The following is a 16,077-nucleotide window of genomic DNA, read 5'->3' as shown; positions in this document are numbered from 1 at the left end:
GATTTGACAGCAGAGGTCTCACAAATCAGTTGGGCAGCATTATCTTTTGATTGGCTGCGTAACGCTGTGTGGAGGCTGCCTGGTCTGTCACTCAGCACGAAGCTTCAGATTTTCTCGGCCACGGTCATCCTGTCCCTTCTTTATGCCTCTGAAATGTGGACCCCTCTCATGGAACATCTGAACTGGTTAGAAATATTCAGGCTGGCCTGCCTACGATCCATCCTGGGTTTAACCAGGCTGGATTGTGTGAGGAGCTCACAAATCCTTGAAAGATCTGGACAAAGTCCCATCGGTGAGCTCCTCCGGCAGGCAAGGCTGCGTTGGCTGGATCATGTAGCCCGCATGCCCAGCCACCGCATACCCCAGCAGCTTCCATTTGGCCGCATCGAGGGGGCTAAACGGGCACGACATGGGCTAGAGAAGAGATGGAGTGATACAGGAGGATGTGGAGCTGAGTGGATTTGCCGAAGACTGGTACCAGCAGTGTCAAGATCGGCCTCTCTGGAGGAGGCTCGTGAAGGACGCTGCTACTGGGCACTTGGATGCAAAGGAGCGATGCTCACAACAACGAGCGGCAGGCGGCTAAAATTCAGCAAGTTGGCCTCAAAGTGCACCTGACCTGGCACAGGCACAGTGGTGTCGTCACCGTCACTTAGTGGCGAATGGCGGGTATTGGTATTGGTGATGGTGGTGGTGGTGAGATGGGACGTGGCTGGGGTGCCAAAATAATTCCAGGAACGGCATTCCCCGACTCTTCCGGACGAAGTTAACCACCGATTCGGCCGCACCGCCTGTCGTCAGATTCAGAGGTGCGGGAAAACAACCGGCAAAGCGGTGATGCAACCAGAAATTGGTGCCCACAATTGCCCGAGCTCTGTGGCCTTATAATAAACATCCGTTCTATATTGCGCGTCCACTATGACGCGCATTTCTTACGATCGCTGCGACGCAGTGAAACGCCCGCATCGCCGGCTCCGGCCACGATGTGCTTTTGGAAGGTGATGCCCCCCCCCCCCCGCACGCCCTCTACCCGGAGCCGCGAACGTCTCCGTATTTTCCCGGCGCTCGTGGACAACATGCCGAGGTTTCTAGAAACTCGCCGAGGTTTCTAGAAACTCGCCGAGGTTTCTAGAAACTCGCCGAGGTTTCTAGAAACTCGCCGAGGTTTCTAGAAACTCGCCGAGGTTTCTAGAAACTCGCCGAGGTTTCTAGAAACTCGCCGAGGTTTATAGAAACTCGCCGGTAGAAAAGGAAAAACAAACGAAGTGCAGCCTTCGCTTACGGAGGACCTGATCCCCGCAAGGCCTTGTGCGCAGGTTTCACATTCCGAGCTGCGGCACCGGGGCATCGTTTTACTCTTTGTCGCCGGTCGATTGGAGTAGGGGGGCAGGGAGGCAGGGTGGGTTGGGGCGGGGATGGTTCAGGTCGGTTCGTAGCGAGCTATACTGGACGTGGTGGTGCCCGGGTTGCGGAAATATTTCGCCTGCGTTACTGGTGACCGCCTAAGCTTTGGTCGTAATGAGAGCTCGGCGCTATGCATGTCTGGATGTCCGTGGGTTGTTGGACTTCTTTCGCACCGTCCGTCGTTAGCCGTGCTAATCCGAGGCGCGGAGCTCGGTCATCGCGCCCGGGGCAACCTGTGGCAAGAGCCGCACGGTGGTTTGCGTGCCCGTTCCGTCGCCGGCGCTGCTCCTGCGATATCGGTGGATCGTGCGCGTTTAGCCCCTTTGGCGCTTGGCCCGGCGCGTCCGACGTTTGCGGCGCCGCCCACGCGGACCGCAGACGAGAGGCCCCGGCGGACGACGTCGGGAGCGGCGCTTGCCGGCGGCGGCCGCGCCACGGAGGCTGTGGCGGCGGTGTTTACGACCCGGGGTTTTTAATCCGGTCGGCAGGGGTCCCGTGAAAGTTCGCGCGACCGCTCGCCCACCCGATCGCCGCCCGCCCCTCCCTCGTCCCTCCCCAGTGTGATCGCCGCCTGCCCGCCATTTGCGTCTTGGTTCGGCTGCGCCGCCACACGCGTCTGAGCAGATGTCACGACCGGTGGTGGCGGTCATGGCGGCGGTGGTGGAGGTGGCGGTGGGAAATCTTCCCTGTGGGGGGGCTTTGACTTCTCCGATCATTGGCCGCATCCCTGGCGGTGCACGACCTGTGGACTCGTGGCCACGGCCTTATGGAAGTCCTTGCTTGGGAGTCGTGATGACTCTCTGTTATAAGTCTGTGGACCCCTCTCTCCCTCTCTACATGAGTATATTGGTCAATCGATTCCAACATTTGTAACGTGCCATATTCTGTGGGTTTTTATGTGGGTCTATAGGTCCCCGTGTGAGTCTGTGACTATGCATGACTATGGGTCTCTATGTGAGTGTCTATATGTCCCTATATGAGTCTGTGACTCTGTGCATGACTATGGGTCTCTATGTGGGTCTATATGTCCCTATGTGAGTCTGTGACTCTTTGCATGACTATGCGTCTCTGTGTGCGTCTTTAGATCTCTGCGTGTCGGTACGTCTTTATGGGTGTCTGTGTCAGTCGTTGGATCTCTCTGTGTGTGTCTTTGTGTCTCTGCGTAAGTCCTATGGGGTTCTCTTTGAGTCCGTGTGTCCCGAAGTTAATCCAGGGCCCAATGTCTTCGCCGAACATTTCCCAGGTCACTGGTGAGATTGGAGGAGGTTGGCGCATTTGATGAGTAAGACGAGAGCCGCAGCCAAAGCGGTGTTCTACGCGCCATTTGCCCAAGTATTTCTTCGGGTTGCTCGTAGGCTGTCGTAGGTGGCACGTGACCAGTCGTAGGCACAGGCACGTTAGCGAGGGGCGCACTTGATGCGGCGTGCATCACGGGGAGGGTGCCAAAATATTCTCCGGCGTTTGTCTCTTTCACAAATCGAGCCCTCGCCCCTCGCCCGGGGTGGTTTTGGCTGTTGATGAAGAGGGCCTGGCCTGGCCTGGCCCGGGCCGGGCCTGGGGTGTCTACGAATTGTTGCCAGGATCGTATCGACTCGTTGCCTCTTCTTCTTTCCGTCTCGATCGAAATGTATAAAGTAAACAAATCTCCTTCCTAATTGCGATCGCGTTCACGCAAACGGACGCTTTGGTGGCTACGGGTGCGCACGGCCGCACAGAAGTGTTCGCGCTGACAACGATTTCGTTTCGCCGCTCGGCAAGATGATGACGATGGCAGCGGCGCGCGCGCCGATCGCCACACGAGCGACACGCGCAAGCGAGACGCTCGCCTGTTTTTTGCGCCCTTCGCTCGCATGCCCGGGTCAGGTGGGAGTAGCGCCGCTGGCAGCCCGGCCTGCCGCGCCGCGAGCCAAGTTGGACTCCCGGCGACGGCGCACGTCGCTTAACCAGGCCTTCCCCGCCCCTCCCCAACCGGCGCGCGTTGAACCAGCGCGGTGAAGTGTGGCCGAGAAACCCGCGCGACCGACACAGCGTGGGTTTGCGCTTATTTTGGGAGACGGGCGGGGGGGGGTGGGGTGCATCGGGTGAGGTGATGGGGGCGGGGCGGAGCGGGGAGGCCTTCATCCAGCGGTGGATTCACAGAGCCGATTGTAAACTATTATTATTTTCCGTATCCTCCGGATTATAAGACGCTGCGGAATGTCGCGTGAGGCACACCTCAAAAATGTGTGCCCGGTGTCAATAAAGTTTGACAAATCTTCTCACGCACACACAAAGACAAAGATCTGTCTCCCCCCTACCCCCCTCAAACCCCGCCGTGTAGCCCTAACAGACTGTCGGGGCAAGTGCTGTTAGCGAGCAGCGCCTAGGAAGGCCGGCACTTTGGCACACGATGGGGTGGGTGGCCAGCAACCACGCCTGGCCGCCTTTGTCTTCCCAGTGGCGATGTTTACTACACACCGCACCAGGTACTCATTTTAGGCTGAGTCGAACAAGGGGAGGCACAGAACCGATTCAGATAATTATCTTCACCGGTGTTGGCCATCAGCGGGAATCGAACTCGGGTCGCCGGGTTCGTAGCGCAGTGCGCTCACGGTTGCACCACCGCTCCCCACACAAAGACAAAGATCCCCCGTATAGCCTGTACCAGACTGTAGAGGCAAGTGCTGTTAGCGAGCACCTATGAAAGCGGCACACGAGGGGGTGGGTGGCCAACACCACGCCCGGCACACACACAGACGCACACACACAGACGCACACACTCGCGCACAACTACCAGATTATAAGGCGCACGGCCTCAACTTTTGCTTTACAAATGCAGCGTGGAAATGTGGGTTTCTTGCAAATCCGGGGAATACGGTGACATTGTTAAATTGCATCTCGCAACGGTATCCCTCCCTCCCTCTCTCTCTATGAGTGTCAGGTGCACGCCAAATCCAGTGCTGTTAAACTCTGGGGAAACATTAGGGAACAGCATGAGGCTTAAATAACCGAACCAGGTTTGTCCACATACCACATCCTCATCTGCTCTTCCCCCGCTCTCCGGCTCACTCTCCCGTCGTTTGCTCCCCGTGACAAAGACCCCCAAGTGCCCCCCCCCCCAATCTCCCGCCCACGCCCCTTGTAGAGCCTTCGCAGGCCGTTGGGCAGAGTGCCGTTTGCGAGCCCCCCCCCCCTATTATAACGTTGGTGTTCTTGGTGCTTTCGGTAAAGTCACGTGGGTGGAAAATAAAAAAGAAAAAACGGGTGCTCAAATTAAATAAATAAAAACCGGCGACGTTTCGGCCGCCTGATGAAGACCGCTCGCGTTGCGATCGAAACGTCGTGCGTTTTTTTATTTTATTATTTGCAATTTATTATTTTTAACTTGTAATTTTATTTTATTTTCCGTTATTTTTATTTTCGGTCTACGTGACTCCACCGAAAGAACCAAGAACATGAATTCCTGCAGTCACGAAAGTTTTCAGTCAAAATTTATAAAGTTGGCGCGGCACGCGAGGCGGTGACACTCCCAGCCGGCCGGCGGCCCGGTGCTGATGGTGATCCGCCGATACGGGGCTCGTTTTAGGCGGAGTCGACCTAGTGGAGGGACGCGTGACAGGCTCAGATCCGGACGGTGATACGGCCGTGGTGTATTGAATTAATATACACGTGCACACACGCGCGCGCACGCACACGCTAAAATACGCAACACCAGCATGCCAACGACAAAGATCCCACGTGCTGCTTCAGCAGACTCTCGGGAGTGGCAGCAGCACCTAGGACGTTCGGCACTGTGGCACACGAGGGGGTGGCTGGCCAGCAACGACGCCCGGACGCCTTTGTCTCCCCAGTGGCGATGTTCGCACGCCAAACCGCGTACTCGTTTGAGGCCGATTCGACCTGGGGGAAGGCCCAGGACCGGTTCAGAGAATCCTCCCTCGGGGGGGGGGGGGGGGGGCGTGGGGGGGGGGTCCGTATGTGGGGGGGGCGATCTCCGGGTTTCGTCTCTGCGAGCGCGCTAACCGCTGCGCCACCGCTCCGCACATACAAAGATCAAACAAAGATCCCCCGTATAGCCTGCGACAGACTGTTGGGGCAAGTGCTGTTAGCGAGTAGCACCGATGAAGGCCGGCACCGTGGCACACGAGGGCACCCCCTCGTGGTGGCCAGCACCACGCCCGGCCGCCTTTGTCTCCCCAGTGGGGATGTTTACACATCGCAACCAGGTACTCATTTGAGGCTGAGTCGACCTAGGGGGGAGGCCCATGACCGGTTCGGATAATCGTCACTGGGTGTTGGCCGTGAGCGGGAATCGATCCCGGGTCGCCGGGTTCATCGCGCAGCGTAGCGCCAACCGCTGCACTACACACATTCACACACACACACACACCGACACACACACACTGACACGCACACACCGACACACACACACCGACACACACACTGACACGCACACACTGACACGCACACACCGACACACACACACTGACACACACACACTGACACGCACACACCGACACACACACACACAGGCCACAACATCTCACGTGGGACGGAGAGGTCTAGCCAGACACTTTGGCCGGTAATAGGGCACAGGTGTTTAAACAAACACGCGCGAGGTCCGAAGTCAGGTGACGACATTTGTTTTCTTTGCCCTCTGGGGTATTTCGTGGGACAAAAAAAAAACCAGAGGCCCCGCTCGGGTCAGGAAACGATACGGAGCGAGGGCTTAGGGGGAAGGTTTTTCTCAGCCGGGCCCCCCCCCCTCCCGGGGGTCGACGTGGGTTGGTCCGTTTTTATCATCGCGTGTTTTCTCTGAAAGCCGGAGAGTTAGACGAGAGGCGTGGCGGGGTGGGTGGGGGGGGTGCCTTCAGTGAACCGTTTTTTTCGTGTTTGTTTAACGAAATATTTTTTTCTTTACACCGTTCATTTTCTATCTGTTCGTCTGTCCGTCCGTCAGATTTTTGTTTTATTCGCCGTCTCGTCACCGGGGGGGGGGGGGGGGGGGGGTGAAGGAATCCCTTCGGAAATCTCGGCAAGCGGTCGTGCGCCCCCAGCCCCCCCCCCCCCCCCGGTCTGTTTTGGAGAGAACTGGAAGAGATTTTTTTTTCAACCACAGCCCCCAAATTAAAAACCGTGCGAGTGGACCATTTTGCAAGCCCGTTAACGTACGAGTCTAAACCCCTGCTGAAAGTCGCTGCGAGGAAAACGCTTCCGTTAACAATTAGCAATTCCGAATCTCGATGCGCAGGTTATGAGAGGCAGCAGAGGAGAAGGAGCGACCCCCCACCCACCCACCCATTGATGACGACGACGATAGGAACAGCACACGAACCACCGCGCGAGCTTACCGCGAGCCTGTGCCGGGAGCCTGTGCCGGGAGCCTGTGCCGGGAGCGGCGCGGCACTGACTTTCGCTCCACCGTGGCCAATGCTCGGCACGACGCGTTACAAGTTTCAGGGCGTAAATCGCCGGCGGGAATTCGCCGACTTTGGCGCGAGATGACAGCAAAAAGATGTGCACGTGGTAGTCGCTCCCGCGACCAATATCATTCGCGATGTTTTGGTTTGCGTGCCTTCGCCTGAACGTGAACGTGCGCTCGCTCCCCCGCAGCCGCCGCAGCCGCAGCCAATCGGAGAGAGAGAGAGAGAGAGGTTCGCCGCTTTGCGGGCAGAACGTGCTCGTCGCGACCCGGGCACTCGCCGGGCACGTGTTGCCGTCGCATTTGCCCACGACCGGACCCGGAGGGGCGCTGTGGCCGTAAAACAAACAAAAAAAAGGGGTGAAGTTTAAATCCGCGGTCCAATCGTCGCCGAGTCTGAAGAGTCTGCGGGGAGTTGGCCAAACCGGAAGTTTTACCCGTGGCCGACAGCCAGAGGAAAGTCGTGGCTTGAATCACCTCGACCTCGTGCACAAGGGGGGCACGTACTGACCGGGCGGCATGTGGCGGTGGGCGCTGTACGTCTGGGGGATGGTTCGCGTGATAGCGGTGGTCACGTGGGGCAAGGTTACTCGGGGTCAACTGAGCAAGGCTGAGCCGTGTGTGTGTGTGTGGCGATAGACTATGATCACGACGAGGACGACGACGACGATGACGACGATGGGGACGACGGTGATAACAATTGGGAACGATGATGACGACGAAGATGGCGGTGGCGACGACGACGATGACGCGTGGGCGTGACGACGCCGTGTACGCGACGAGCGTGCTCACCCACACGTCGATCCCGCGCACGGATCCAGGGGCCCCGAACGGACAAATTGACGACCGTCGCGCCGTAGCCGTGTCGAACGACGACGGGCGACCGAGCGCTGTCCGCGTGGAGCGTCGAGGGCCATCGCCCGAAACGCCGGCCGTTGCCTACTCTTCATTTTAAGGGTCCGCAGCGTTGGTTGACGGACGTGTTCGCTCTGCAAATAGTTTGTGTAGATGTTTTATTTTTTTGTTGCTGCGTCAAACCGCCAGCGGAACGTCGTCAGCAGGCAGGCACCGGTGCCTGCCTGCTGACGATGTGAATGAGAAATTAAACCCAAGCCACAGCGGTGCGATTGTGGCCCATTCAACCAAAACTATGGACCATACAATAAACCCATAGAGTCCCGTAGAGACACATAGAGACCCATAGAGACCCATAGAGACACATAGAGATACATTACAGACAAGCCACAGCAGTACGATTGTGGCCCATACAACCAAAACTATGGACCATACAATAAACCCATAGAGTCCCGTAGAGACACATAGAGACACATAGAGACCCATAGAGACCCATAGAGAGCCATAGAGACACATAGAGATACATTACAGACAAGCCACAGCAGTGCGATTGTGGCCCATACAACCAAAACTATGGACCATACAATAAACCCATAGAGTCCCGTAGAGACACATAGAGACCCATAGAGACACATAGCGACCCATAGAGACACATAGCGACCCATAGAGACACATAGAGACCCATAGAGACACATTACAGACAAGCCAAAGTAGTGTGATTGTGGCCATGTTCCCAGACTATGGACCATATAGTAAACCCATAGAGACCCATAGAGACCCATAGAGACACATAGAGACCCATAGAGACACATTACAGACAAGCCAAAGTAGTGTGATTGTGGTCATGTTCCCAGACTATGGAGCATATAGTAAACCCATAGAAACCCATAGAGACACATAGAGACCCATAGAGACACATATAGACACATAGAGACCCATAGAGACCCATAGAGACCCATAAAGACGAGCCACAGTAGTGTGATTGTGGCCATGTTCCCAGACTATGGACTATATAGTAAACCCATAGAGACCCATAGAGACACATAGAGACCCATAGAGACCCATAGGGACCCATAGAGACAAATTGAGACACATAGAGACACATAGAGACCCATAGAGACCCATTAAAGACGAGCCACAGTAGTGCGATTGTGGCCATGTTCCCAGACTATGGACCACACAGTAAACCCAGAGACCCATATAGACCCATAGAGACCCATAGAGATACATAGAGACCCATAGAGACCCATTAAAGACGAGCCACAGGAGTGAGATTGTGGCCATGCCACCAAAACCCACTGGCGTCTGCCCCTCCTGGAGTGGAGGAAGAGCGACACGACCTCTCGGTCTGGCTGTCTCCCTCTCTGCTGAAGCCCTCTCGTCGTGGCGAGCAGCAGCAGCAGCAGCGGCGGCAGCAAACCCCGACATTGACATCGGGCCACTGGATACCAGCGAAACGTCGAGGACGACTGCCCGAAACGTCGCCTATTGTAGACCAACTCTGCCATTTCTGGGGGCCGCACAGAGCTATTGACGTCGTTGTTGTCGTTATTGTCTGTGCTTGTGCACCCCTGCCGACGCAGCAGCAGCAGCAGCGTCACAGAATTCGTCCCGTTAATTCAGGAAACGTGGGCGCAGCCGCACTGAGAGCCGGGAGTGCCTTGACACGAGCGAAACCTTTCCCCAGTGGCTCTTGGTTAGATTCCAGACGCACGGCAGCGATGTGTTCACGCTCACGGAGCTCTGTGAGAGCCCCACCGGTGCTCGCGTGTTCGTGATGCCTCTGTGCTTACCCGCGTGACGTGTGTATCTGTGTCCGTGCGTTTCTCTTTGTGTGTGCGTGTGTGTGTGCGCGCGTACCTGCTTGTGCGCACGTATTTGTGTATTCCTCTCCACGCTTGTGTGCGTGCGTGTGCGTGTGTGCGCCCGTACGCACGTGTATGTCTACGGGCGCGCACATGCGCTCTGCTCCCATCGTTGTTCGCTCCCACCATCCCTCGCTCCCACCATCCCTCGCTCCCATCATCCCTTGCTCCCATCATCCCATCGTCCCTCGCTCCCATCATCCCATCATCCCTCGCTCCCATCATCCCTCGCTCCCATCATCTCTCGCTCCCATCATCCCTCGCTCCAACATCCCTCGCTCCCATCATCACTCCCTCCCATCATCCCTCGCTCCCATCATCCCTCGCTCCCATCATCCCATCATCGCTCGCTCCCATCATCCCTCGCTCCCATCATCCCCTCGCTCCCATCATCCCATCATCGCTCGCTCCCATCATCCCTCGCTCCCATCATCCCCTCGCTCCCATCATCTCTCGCTCCCATCATCCCTCGCTCCAACATTCCTCGCTCCCATCATCACTCCCTCCCATCATCACTCCCTCCCATCATCCCTCGCTCCCATCATCTCATCATCCCTCACTCCCATCATCCCTCGCTCCCATCATCCCATCATCCCTCGCTCCCATCATCCCATCATCACTCCCATCATCGCTCGCTCCCATCATCCCATCATCACTCCCTCCCATCATCCCATCATCCCTCGCTCCCATCATCCCATCATCACTCCCTCCCATCATCGCTCGCTCCCATCATCCCCCGCTCCCATCATCCCCTCGCTCCCATCGTCGTCCGCTCCCATCGCCGCTACCTCCCATCGCCGCCCGCTCCCAGCACCTGCAGCGGCTGGAGGCCCAGAGCGCCGCCAATCCGCCGCCGCACGGCGAGCCACCGCCGGCGCCTCCGTCGCCGCGCTCCTTCCACTGCACCATCTGTGCCTGCTCGGCGCTCGACAAGCTGGGCCTGGTGCGGCACGCTCGCTCCGGCGAGCACCGGCGGCGCGAGGGCTCGCTCCGCGCTCTCCTCCGCCGCCCGGCGCCCTCGGGCTCCGCGTCGGACGACTGCTACGACGACGACGACGACGACGACGAGGAGGAGGAGGAGGAGCAGCTCGACGACGACGACGACCAAGAACGACCGGACGACCGCGTCGATGACGACACGGCGGCGGCGGCGGCGGCGGCGAGACGAAGCGCCAGGAGGAGGAGGAGGAGGAAGAGCGGCACGGAGGCACCGGCGCGGTCGTGGGACGACGACGCCGACGAGGAGGAGGAGGAGGAGGAGGATGAGCTCGAGCTGGGCAGCATCTTCTGCATCGCGGACGGGGAGCTGTCGCCCGACGGTGAGCCCGTGGACGGTCGCGGCACGGCCGCCGGCTTGCGCGTCGATGTACCGGTGGGGGTAGTTTGGTTGTGGCTAGCTAGCGCGGTGAGGCGGTGGAGACCGCCCGCGTGGGTTTCGTCTGGCCGTCGGCCTTGACGGAGGCGTCGCCATCGTCCATTGCGGTCATCGTCTTCGTCGTTATTGCTGTAGCCGTTATGTTCATCATCATCATCATCTTGTCATCAATGTCATGATCATTTTAATCACCGTCATTATCATCGTCATCTTGTCAACAGTGTCATCATCATCATCTTCTCATCATTACCATCTTGTCAACAGTATCATCATCATCTTGTCATCAATGTTATAATCATTATAATCACCTTTATTATCATCGTCATCTTGTCAACAGTATCATCATCTTGTCATAAATGTCATCATCATCATGATCATCGTCACTCCCAGCGTGCACTTCTCGACGGCCACGGGGGGGGGGCGGGGGGGGGGTCACCACTTCGCTCCGTGAATCTGTCACTCACCGCCTCCCTGTCCACGCGCAGCGTCCCCTCCCAGCATCGCACCTCCTGAAATATTCAACGACGACAACAACAAACAAACAAGGGGGTGTCCCCTGGATTGCGATGACGGCTGGGCCTACCGCACGGGCCAGGCCCGCGTCCGTGCCCGCTGCCGCGTGGTGGTAAATTGGTCGACGGCTCGGCTCGGCTCGGCGGTCGAATCGGCGGTTCCGGGATTCTGGAACCCCCTCCTCCCCCACCGCCACCGCCGCTTTCGTCCACCGAGCGGTAATGGTGGCCGGGTGCGTGACGTGTGGCTATTCCCAAGACGTCCGGCCTCCGTGGAAGGGCAGCTCACGTCGCAATGAAGGCCCTTCCGCTGGTTGTGGTTGCGAACAAGCGCTTGCAGGGCTGTGCCTTTTTCCTTACGCTTGTGCGCCACCCGCCTGCCTGCCCACCCACCTGCCCACCCACTTGCCCACCTGCCCACCCACCTGCCCACCCACCTGCCCACCCACTTGCCCACCTGCCCACCTGCCCGGCCAATCACCCCCACCTTTCGAGCTGCCGCAAAATAAATGAGCCAGTTGACATTTAAGGTTAGGGTCAGCGAGTCGGTGGGTGGGTGTGTGTGGGTGGGTGTGGGTGGGGTGTGGGTGGGAGGGTGAGTGGGGTGTGAGTGGGGTGTGGGGGGGTGGGTGGGGTTTGGGTGAGGTGTGGGTGAGGTGTGGGTGGGGTGTGGGTGGTTTGGTGGGTGGGGTGTGAGTGAGGTGTGGGTGGGGTGAGTGTGGGTGGGGTGTGGGTGGGGTGTGGGTGTGAGTGAGGTGTGGGTGGGGTGTGGGTGGGGGGTGGGGTGAGTGTGGGTGGGGTGTGGGTGGGGTGTGGGTGTGGTGTGGATGGGGTGTGGGTGTGGGTGGGGTGTGGGTGGGGTGTGGGTGGGGTGTGGGTGGGGGGTGGGTGGGGTGTGGATGGGGTGTGGGTGGGGTGTAGATTAGGTGTGAGTGAGGTGTGGGTGGGGTGTGGGTGGTTTGGTGGGTGACTGAGTGCAGTCTCTCTGAACAAGCTGAATATTTAAATTCTAAATGTGGCACACTGGGCGCAATTTATCACATTTGTCAACGAGAACCATGCCCCCACTGGGTGTTTGTATATCTCTCGTGAGGTTTGTAAATAAAAATAAAGAGCATTTGCAATAAACCACTTCAATAATGCTATTTTTAAAAGGGGGGGGGGGGAGGGCTCAGAAGTTATCCTTCGATGGGATTTTTTTGATTCTCGTTTTTTGACGGAGTAATTAATTTTTAATGCTCTCCGCAGCTGCCGTGAGCGAAATAACTCGGCTCGGGTCACCGGGAATAATGACGCACGTCCAGCCCCTGGGGCGGCGGGCGCAGGGCCCGGCTCGCTCCCGATTCGTAATTCTACTTTTAACAGGAACGACTTCATTCGGTAATACTTTACGTGGAATAAAATGCGTTTGCGCGGTAAGACTTTGGTAATTCTTCGTCATTGCCAAGGCGGCTTCGTCTGTGACTCGGTAGCTTATCGCGTTGCATCGCTATGTGCACGCGCTAATTTAAAACCCTGTTGTTGTTGTTTTCAAAAGGGAAACGTGCTTTTAAATTGCGGTTCTCATCCAAGGCGTGCGTGTGAGGTCTTCTGAAACCCACACCCTCACCCCTCCACACCCACGCCTTCACCACCTCTCTGCTGGCCTCTGTATTTAGATCTTGGCGAGATACGCGCGTTAGCAGAACAGCAAGGGGACTTACCGCCATCTGTGTCCATCTGTAGATGGGTAGCGCGCTTGGGTTTTCTGTTGTTGCTGCTGCTGCTGCTGCTGCGTGTTCAGTCTTTTGCGACCGGGCTGAGACCGTCGGCTCGCATTGAATCCGGTTTAATGACAGGGCGGCTGAAACCTGGAATGGAACCTAGGTTCTCGGCACCTAGGTTCTCGGCACCTAGGTTCTCGGCACCTAGGTTCTCGGCACCTAGGTTCTCGGCACCTAGGTTCTCGGCACCTAGGTTCTCGGCACCTAGGTTCTCGGCACCTAGGTTCTCGGCACCCTCGACCTCCGAGGAAACGTCCGGCCACGCTCCATCGCGGTTAGGGGGGAGAGGAGGATTATCGTAGAACCAATCCGCAACGATCGTCGCATCGATAATGCCGGAGCGGCAGGCGAGCGACTGGCCGCGGTCCGGGAGGACGTCCTCGCCCCGGGGAGATGGAGCGCCGAAATCTGTTCGCGTGCCAGCCGCTCCGGGTGGATTGTCACATGACGGGATCGTGAGAGGTGGCGGCTGCGACAATAGCGGGGGGAGGGGGGGGTAGGGGAGGAAGCTTTCATCCAGCAGTGGATTGAACGTGGCAGACGACGACGATCGTGATGATGATACATTTTTTTTTTTAAATCACGTAAATATTTATCGTTCTAGTTAAATAACAATTACATGCATTTTTAAAAATCAGCGACGATCCTCGCGCTGGCGGGGACCGTGAGATGCGCCCTCCCGATATCCGCGGTAAATAATTGTCACCGCTACAGTGACCCCCCCCCCCTCCCCGTAAATAAAAACATTTGTAAATAAATTGCTTATTAGTTTGCCTCCGCCTCCGTTCGTTCGCTCTAGTCTTGATCCCAATCCTGGCCTCCTCCTCCACCTCTACCCCCTCAGCCCTCCCCCATGGCCACAGGTTCTGTGTGACGGTGAAATGGATCCGATCAAAGGTGCGACCCCCCCCTTGCCCCCCCCCCCCCCCCTCCTCGCGCTCCCTCCCCCAGGGCGGCGGTATTTGCCCTTTGTGTTATTCTATAGCGCCGGGCGCACGATGGACGATGTCCTTAACGCGATATCTTGCTAGCGTGCATATTCATTGGTACGGCGTGCCCCTGCGTGCGCCCGCGTGTGCACGTGCGTGTGTGTGTGTGTGCACGTGTGTGTGTGTGTGTGTGCACGTGTGTGTGTGTGTGCACGTGTGTGTGTGTGTGTGCACGTACGTGCGTGTGTGTGTGCACGTGCGTGTGTGTGTGCACGTGTGTGTGTGTGTGTGCACGTACGTGCGTGTGTGTGTGCACGTGCGTGTGTGTGTGCACGTGTGTGTGTGTGTGCACGCACGTGCGTGTGTGTGTGCACGTGCGTGTAGCGGTTTAGCGTTAACGCCGCGCTACGAACCCGGCGATCCCCGGGTTCGATTCCCGCTCACGGCCAACACCGGTGACGATTATCCGAACCGGTCCCGGGCCTCTCCGAGGTCGACTCGGCCTGAAACGAGTACCCGGTGCGGTGCGTAGTAAACGTCGCCACTGGGGGAGACAAAGGCGGCCGGGCGTGGTGCTGGCCACCCACCCCCTCTCGTGTGCCACAGTGCCGGCCTTCATAGGTCCCCCACCGTCCGCTACAGCCTTCAAGGGGGGTCTTTGTCTTGGGTGCGTGTGAGGACGCCAACCTTCAAGGGGGTCTTTGTCTTGGGTGCGTGTGGGAACACCAACCTTTAAGGGGGTCTTTGTTTTGGGTGCGTGTGGGAACACCAACCTTCAAGGGGGTCTTTGTCTTGGGTGCGTGTGGGAACACCAACCTTCAAGGGGGTCTTTGTCTTGGGTGCGCGTGGGAACACCAACCTTCAAGGGGGTCTTTGTCTTGGGTGCGTGTGGGAACACCAACCTTCAAGGGGGTCTTTGTCTTGGGTGCGTGTGGGAACACCAACCTTCAAGGGGGTCTTTGTCTTGGGTGCGTGTGGGAACACCAACCTTCAAGGGGGGGTCTTTGTCTTGGTGCGTGTGGGAACACCAACCTTCAAGGGGGTCTTTGTCTTGGGTGCGTGTGGGAACACCAACCTTCAAGGGGGTCTTTGTCTTGGGTGTGTGTGAGGGCATCAACCTTCAAGGGGGTCTTTGTCTTGGGTGCGTGTGGGAACACCAACCTTCAAGGGGGTCTTTGTCTTGGGTGCGTGTGGGAACACCAACCTTCAAGGGGGTCTTTGTCTTGGGTGCGTGTGGGAACACCAACCTTCAAGGGGGTCTTTGTCTTGGGTGTGTGTGAGAACACCAACCTTCAAGGGGGTCTTTGTTTTGGGTGCGTGTGAGAACACCAACCTTCAAAGGGGGTCTGTGTCTTGGGTGCGTGTGGGAACACCAACCTTCAAGGGGGGTCTTTGTCTTGGGTGTGTGTGAGGACACCAACCTTCAAAGGGGGTCTTTGTCTTGGGTGCGTGTGGGAACACCAACCATCAAGGGGGGTCTTTGTCTTGGGTGCGTGTGGGAACACCAACCTTCAAGGGGGGTCTTTGTCTTGGGTGCGTGTGGGAACACCAACCTTCAAGGGGGTCTTTGTCTTGGGTGTGTGTGGGAACACCAACCTTCAAGGGGGTCTTTGTCTTGGGTGCGTGTGGAAACACCAACCTTCAAGGGGGTCTTTGTCTTGGGTGCGTGTGAGAACACCAACCTTCAAGGGGGGTCTTTGTCTTGGGTGTGTGTGGGAACACCAACCTTCAAGGGGGTCTTTGTCTTGGGTGCGTGTGGGAACACCAACCTTCAAGGGGGTCTTTGTCTTGGGTGCGTGTGAGAACACCAACCTTCAAGGGGGGTCTTTGTCTTGGGTGTGTGTGGGAACACCAACCTTCAAGGGGGTCTTTGTCTTGGGTGCGTGTGGGAACACCAACCTTCAAGGGGGTCTTTGTCTTGGGTGTGTGTGAGGGCATCAACCTTCAAGGGGGTCTTTGTCTTGGGTGCGTGT

General features: G+C 57.6%; 1 protein-coding gene across 1 annotated transcript in view; it reads left to right on the top strand.

The window, feature by feature from the left end:
* LOC116955998 (zinc finger homeobox protein 4-like) overlaps positions 1-16,077 on the top strand; it is a 127,211-nt gene that overhangs the window by 59,507 nt on the left and 51,627 nt on the right. The window contains exon 4 of the mRNA XM_076053834.1: positions 10,337-10,844. Coding sequence (XP_075909949.1) covers positions 10,337-10,844 — 508 coding nt within the window. The remainder of the gene's footprint in view (positions 1-10,336; positions 10,845-16,077) is intronic.

This window comes from Petromyzon marinus, chromosome 63 (assembly GCF_048934315.1).
Source record: "Petromyzon marinus isolate PM22_M1 ecotype Great Lakes invasive population chromosome 63, UKy_Petmar_22M1.pri1.0, whole genome shotgun sequence".
Lineage (NCBI taxonomy): Eukaryota > Metazoa > Chordata > Hyperoartia > Petromyzontiformes > Petromyzontidae > Petromyzon > Petromyzon marinus.
The sequence above is the reverse complement of the archived record's forward strand: the minus strand, read 5'-3'. Positions and strand labels throughout refer to the sequence as shown.